This window comes from Volvox carteri, assembly GCF_000143455.1.
Source record: "Volvox carteri f. nagariensis unplaced genomic scaffold VOLCAscaffold_76, whole genome shotgun sequence".
NCBI classification, from domain to species: domain Eukaryota; kingdom Viridiplantae; phylum Chlorophyta; class Chlorophyceae; order Chlamydomonadales; family Volvocaceae; genus Volvox; species Volvox carteri.
In genome coordinates this window covers 605,014-611,371 of record NW_003307619.1, presented here as the reverse complement: position 1 = coordinate 611,371, position 6,358 = coordinate 605,014, and the positions used below count along the sequence as shown (strand labels likewise).

At 57.2% G+C, this 6,358-nt stretch overlaps 1 protein-coding gene across 1 annotated transcript in view; it reads left to right on the top strand.

The window, feature by feature from the left end:
• The window catches only part of VOLCADRAFT_107761 (uncharacterized protein), a gene marked incomplete at both ends in the record, with an annotated part of 8,104 nt that extends 3,004 nt beyond the window's left edge, over window positions 1-5,100 (top strand). The window contains 10 exons of the mRNA XM_002957616.1: window positions 81-241; window positions 685-788; window positions 1,226-1,431; window positions 1,791-1,864; window positions 2,143-2,247; window positions 2,656-2,721; window positions 3,595-3,726; window positions 4,187-4,236; window positions 4,376-4,756; window positions 4,896-5,100. Of these exons, the coding sequence (XP_002957662.1) occupies window positions 81-241; window positions 685-788; window positions 1,226-1,431; window positions 1,791-1,864; window positions 2,143-2,247; window positions 2,656-2,721; window positions 3,595-3,726; window positions 4,187-4,236; window positions 4,376-4,756; window positions 4,896-5,100 (1,484 nt within the window). The remainder of the gene's footprint in view (window positions 1-80; window positions 242-684; window positions 789-1,225; window positions 1,432-1,790; window positions 1,865-2,142; window positions 2,248-2,655; window positions 2,722-3,594; window positions 3,727-4,186; window positions 4,237-4,375; window positions 4,757-4,895) is intronic.
• Window positions 5,101-6,358: the final 1,258 nt, after the last annotated feature.

The following is a 6,358-nucleotide window of genomic DNA, read 5'->3' as shown; positions in this document are numbered from 1 at the left end:
CACCACACTCACCACCAAACTCACCACCACACTCACCCACACACCCACCCACCCAACCCCACCCAACCCCACCCGTTCAGGGGACACATCAGCCGCCGCCCGCCTCGCAGCCGCCCAGGATGCCTGGGAGCAGGCAGGCGGCCCGGAGAGTGAGCGCACCATCACTGCCGTACTGACGGGTTTGGGGTTCCGTCGTGAGCAGTTCCACAAGCGGTGCAGCGAGTTCAGCGGGGGATGGCAGGTGTGTACGGAATCGGGGGGGGGGGGGAAAGGGGGGGAAAAAGAGGGGGGGAGACCCCTCTCGGGGGGGCGGGGGGGAATTGAAAAGAAAAGGCGAATGAGGGACATGTGAGACGAGGAGAAATATGAAGGGAAGCGCTATTCTTCAGCTTAATACGGGAGCTCCTTTCCCTACAAGGAATAAAGCAGTTTCAATCAGCTTATCCTGCTTAAGCGCCTCCTGACCGTGTGTGTCACCCCGGGAACCCCGGGGAAACCCCTTAGCGCATACACACGCACACGCACACGCACACGCACACACACACACACACACGCACGCGCACGCGCACACACGCACACACACACACACGCACGCGCATGCACAGATTTCCCCACTTTCAATGCCAATTTGGTTAAATTAAATCACCCCCAAGGTCCACTCCCCACTCAACCTTGGTTGTGCAGATGCGCATCGCCCTAGCGCGGCTCCTGCTGGGTCCCGCGGGTCAGGGCGGTTCCGGAGCGGGTGCGTTACTGCTGTTGGACGAGCCAACTAACCATCTGGACAGGTACGTGTACGCCATTTTTGGCTTGTAACGGGTTATGTGATATGTATATATGTATACATGTATATGGCGGGGGAGGTGGGGGCCCAGGCAAAGAGGCTGGAAAGTAACCAGGGTCCTGGGGCGAGCATGCTGAGCGCTTCTTAAGGAGACTGTGGAGGTGAACGTGCGAAGGAGTTGGTTGGAATGGTTGGGGGTGGTTGGGGGTAGTTGGGGGAAAGTGAGGCTGAGAGGAAGCTCCTAGTCGGGGTTGGGCGAGATGCGGGGATGGTAGAGGGGTGGCCTCTCTCCACCAACCTCGGGAGGCGCTCACATTACATGCGAAAACCTATAAAACCCGCCTAAAACCCCTGAAACCCCTGAAACCCATAAAACCCGCCTAAAACCCTGATTTACACCCCTCTCCCCCGCTACTAAAACCCCGCTCCTCCTCCGTGCAGCGCGGCCTGCAAGTGGCTGGGCAATTTCCTCCGTACGGGTGTACCGCCCACGACCTCTGTCGTACTGGTGTCTCACGACGAGGCCTTATTGGAGAGCGCGTGCGACCGCATTTTGGAGGTCCGGGGCCGTCAGCTGCACGGCTACGTGGGAGGGTTCCGCAAGTTCTTAGAACAGCGGGCGGCCCGGGAGGCGCAGGCTCGGGCGGGTGAGCGAGTTGACTGCTGCCTGGGACAGGGGCAGGGAAGGGAGGAGAAGGGGGCGGAGGAGGGGGGAAAAGACGAACCGCGAGCGAGTGAAGCTGCTGGGGCAGGGGGGAGAAGGGGGGGGAGGGAGCTCCGCGGCACGGGATTGAAAAAGATATGGAGGTGAGAAATGGTGAGGGGCATGTGGGTTTTACAGGGTTTTGTAGAGCACTTGTCGGAAGGGGGGGAAGGGGAGCTGCCACCCCCCTCAAGGATATTCTGTTTAGAGTACGTTGGATCCGATTATCAGTTCAAACACACAAAACACATACACGCACACACAACACATGCACACGCACACCTCCCCCCTCTCCACGTACAGAGGCTGAGGCCCAACAAGCGGAAATCGACAAGTTGGAGGAGTTCGTGACGCGTTTCGGAGCCAAGGCATCCAAGGTGGGAGGCAGAGGGGGCGGAAGAGCGCTGGCGGCGGCGGTGGTGTTGATGTTGTACTTGTACGGCGGTTTATCCAGATGCACATGTGTCGTACCCTTTTTCCGGTGTTAATGCTACACTACTGTGTTTTACTCTTACAACGCACGCACACACACACACACACACACACGCGCGTACACAAACACACACACACACGCGCACGCGCGCGCCTTCCGAACCCCGTTGCTCCCTCCTCCACTTCCCCCTCTCCCTCCCCCCCCCCGCGCTCTCCCCTCCAGGCCTCCCAAGCCCAGTCCAAGGCCAAGATGTTGGAGAAGCTCAAGGCGGCGCAAACCGAAATCCCGGCAGCGGCGGCAGCCACCGGGGCGGGGGACGCGCGCAAGGTATTGCTGCGGACAGATATACAGACAGACAGACAGACAGACAGACAGACAGACAGACAGACAGACAGACAGACAGACAGATATGCACTCTCATACCGGTTACCACCAAAGATGCATTCTACTAACATAATGTTATTTATTTGCGTGTGCGTGTGCGTGTGCGTGTGTGTTTCTCCCCTTCCCCCGTCTCAGTTACACACGGACTCTCCCCCCCATCCACCTGCCAATCACCCGCCTCTCTCCCCCTCCCCCCAAAAAAACTCCTCACCCCCTCCCACTCTTACACTCTTACACTCTTTCCTTGGCAGCAGCTCGTACACTCTTTCCTTGGCAGCAGCTTCACTCGTTCGTGGTTCGTCTTTCCCTCCCTCCCTCCCTCCTCCCCCCCTCCCCCCTTTTTCGTGTCAGGTGGCGCTGAGGCTCCCCCGCGCCCCCCCTTGCTACACGGAGGCCATAAAGCTCAGTGGGGTGGCGGTGGGCTGGGGACCCGCACCCGCACCCCCGGGGACACCGACGCCGTCGGAAGCTGGGGCCCGGGTGACGGGGGGGGAGGAGGCTCCGAAACCACTGCTTAGCGGCATCAACCTGGTCATCCGGAGGGGCCAGCGTGTGCTGGTGCGTGTATATGTATGTGTATGTATGTGTATGTATGTGTATGTATGTGTATGTATGTGTATGTATGTGTATGTATGTGTATGTATGTGTATGTATGTGTATGTATGTGTATGTATGTGTGTTGTTACAGGGTGGTATGTATGTGTGTATGTAAGTATGGATGGATGTGTGTATGGATGTATGTATGTGTCTATGTATATGTTACACATCGATCCGGGCCTGATGCTGGCCAGGGGGGCACCTAACCGTATACCCCAACGGGAACGGTTACCGCCGAAGCACTCTCCCCCTCTTCACTTCAGAGGGCGGAGTCCAGGCCCCCACGTGCTCCCGGAGGTTCCTTCGGGAGCTGAAGGGAGTTGTGTCGAAGTCGACTATTGTGTGTGTCTGTGTGTCTGTGTATCTGTGTGTCTGTATCAGGGTTTTTTCTCCCTGCCTTTCTCTCTGTGTTGCACATTGGGTTGTGCTGAACACTCGTCCCAGCCCCGCCGCAACCTCGGGTAGGATTCTCATTCTTGCACTGTGCGTTTTGCCGCGGGGAGCAGCGGGAGCGCTGAGTGCGGTGCTGTGAACCGCTCACTGCTCACCGGCGGTTCACATGCCGCTTGCCGGTGTGTTTTTCCCGCCTCGCCCCCTGGGAAGCCCCCTCCCCCTTTCCTTGTTGATCCCTTTCCCCCCCGCCCCCTAACATTAAACCCCCCAACCCCCCCAACCCCCCAACCCGCCGTACAGGTGCTAGGTCCCAACGGCGCGGGCAAGTCCACCCTCCTAAAGGCCATCGGGGGCTCCCTGCCGCTATGGGCGGGTAGTCGTACACTGGGGGATGGAGTACGACTGGCCGTGTTCTCCCAGGACCTTGCGCAGGTCGGTCTCTCTCCGTGTGTGTGTGTGTGTGTGTGTGTGTTGAAAGGGGGAGTGGGCATGGGGGAAGAGTGTGTGTGTGTGTGTTAATGAATTGTAGCGGTTGCTCCAAAAGGTGAAACCATCACAACGGTCACATAACGGCCCCATGTGGACCGCCACAGACGGATGGGCAGACAGACAGACAGACAGACAGACAGACAGACAGACAGACAGACAGACAGACAGACAGACAGACAGACAGACAGACACAGAAAGGCAGAGAGAAGAAGGAAAGCTGCATGCGGCCGTGTGTATGTGGGCGGAGCGTCCTGAAGTGATAACGTCGTCTTGATGCGTCTAGTAGTGATGTCAGTACTGCAACTACTACTGTTGCAATTGATGTCGTTTCTGACGGTATACCATCAATCACCACTGTCACACACAAACCCCGGGGGCCCCCAAAACACACACACACACACAGGATTTGCCTCTGGACGTGCCTGCCCTTGACTACGTGGAGGGAGTTGTCTGGTGATGCAGCCGCCGGCGGAGCTGTCGTCCTCTTCTTCACCTGTCCATCGAGTCACTTCGAGTCACTTCCTTCCCACTTGTCATTCGAGTGCCGCCAAATGCGGCAACAACGGCGGCGGCGTCGCCTCTGGTGATGCAGCCGCCGGCGGAGCTGGCGTCCTCTTCTTCACCTGTCCATCGAGTCACTTCGAGTCACTTCCTTCCCACTTGTCATTCGAGTGCCGCCAAATGCGGCAACAACGGCGGCGGCGTCGCCTCTGGTGATGCAGCCGCCGGCGGAGCTGTCGTCCTCTTCTTCACCTGTCCATCGAGTCACTTCGAGTCACTTCCTTCCCACTTGTCATTCGAGTGCCGCCAAATGCGGCAACAGCGGCGGCGGCGTCGCCTCTGGTGATGCAGCCGCCGGCGGAGCTGGCGTCCTCTTCTCCACCTGTCCATCGAGACACGTCGAGTCACTTCCTTCCCACTTGTCATTCGAGTGCCGCCAAATGCGGCAACAACGGCGGCGGCGTCGCCTCTGGTGATGCAGCCGCCGGCGGAGCTGGCGTCCTCTTCTTCACCTGTCCATCGAGACACGTCGAGTCACTTCCTTCCCACTTGTCATTCGAGTGCCGCCAAATGCGGCAACAACGGCGGCGGCGTCGCCTCTGGTGATGCAGCCGCCGGCGGAGCTGGCGTCCTCTTCTTCACCTGTCCATCGAGTCACTTCGAGTCACTTCCTTCCCACTTGTCATTCGAGTTCCGCCAAATGCGGCAACAGCGGCGGCGGCGTCGCCTCTGGTGATGCAGCCGCCGGCGGAGCTGTCGTCCTCTTCTTCACCTGTCCATCGAGTCACTTCGATGTCACGCCATATGACGTGCTAACAGACATAAGAAATGGTAGGTAATGATGATTATACAATACAGTAAGAGCTCTCCTTAAAGCTCCGGCTTGACTTGGCTGGCTCACTCCAGCTTCGTTAACTTGATTAGCGCGATCGTAGTTGGCGAGGACGGGCTGGGAACGGATCCCTAGAGCCTAGAGGTAGGAGCACTAAGGGCGGACCTTATGAAGTGCTGTGCGTATACTCTCTATCTATCCTGCTCTGATGCGCGTATCTAGGTAGGGTAGGATTGCAGTCTTATTACACCAAACAGTCCTATCAACCCTCCTATAATTATATTATCTTCAATAATATAATGGTCTATACGCTCACGAAGAGTTGCTTCGAGAGCCAAACGACAAATGTTTGGCCTCTTCGCACTCGCATTTATGGCGAAGTACCGACTGATCCACGTCGGGCCTTATCACACCCGGCCCTACCCTGGATGCGTAACGCTCATCCGACTAACGACAGATGAACGACAACCTAACATCCTCAAATCACAACAGAAAGCGCCTTATATGCTACCCAAAGTCTCAAATAAATCAACACACGGTTCGCCTTACTACCTTTGGTTGGCTTAGCAACCTGCGGATAGCGACTAACTCGGTCATGGCACGTAATTTGTGCGCTCCAGATGTTTTGGCGTGACAGCTGTCACGCCATATGACGTGCTAACAGACATAAGAAATGGGGATGGATCACTCCCCCCCCCAGCTCATGTGCGGATTGCGCTAGGTGAGCTGGCGGTAGATCACCCGAAAAGGCACTAAAGTAACTGAACGGCGCACGTTGTGTCCTTAACCAGGGCGCGCTTCCACATAGCATTGCTGAACACAACCAACCAAAACTTAGTTCCTACTTGCAAAACACTCAAACGGTCGTCCCGTTGCACAGCACGGAGCCAATGCAAACGTGCCGGATCCGCCTGCGTGATATAAGTGCACGGCACAGCAGCGATGACAGCTACCTCAGCATGCTGACATGCCACCGGCAACACCACATCCATCACCTCCTCAGAGATATCAAGCCCTATGATTGGCATGGCGACCCCATCAGAACGAGCCTTTGCAAAACTTTGCGGCTGGGCCGTGTAGAGGGTTGCCTTATCGGGCATATACCGAACGGTGCAGGCACCCTCCCGCAACTGCTGCATTGCCTTCTCATCCCACTTCCAGGGGATAAACACTGATCCCACACAACCAACTGCGACGGCTTGCGTTAGAACGCTAACATCCTCAGCCCTCACAGGATCCTTC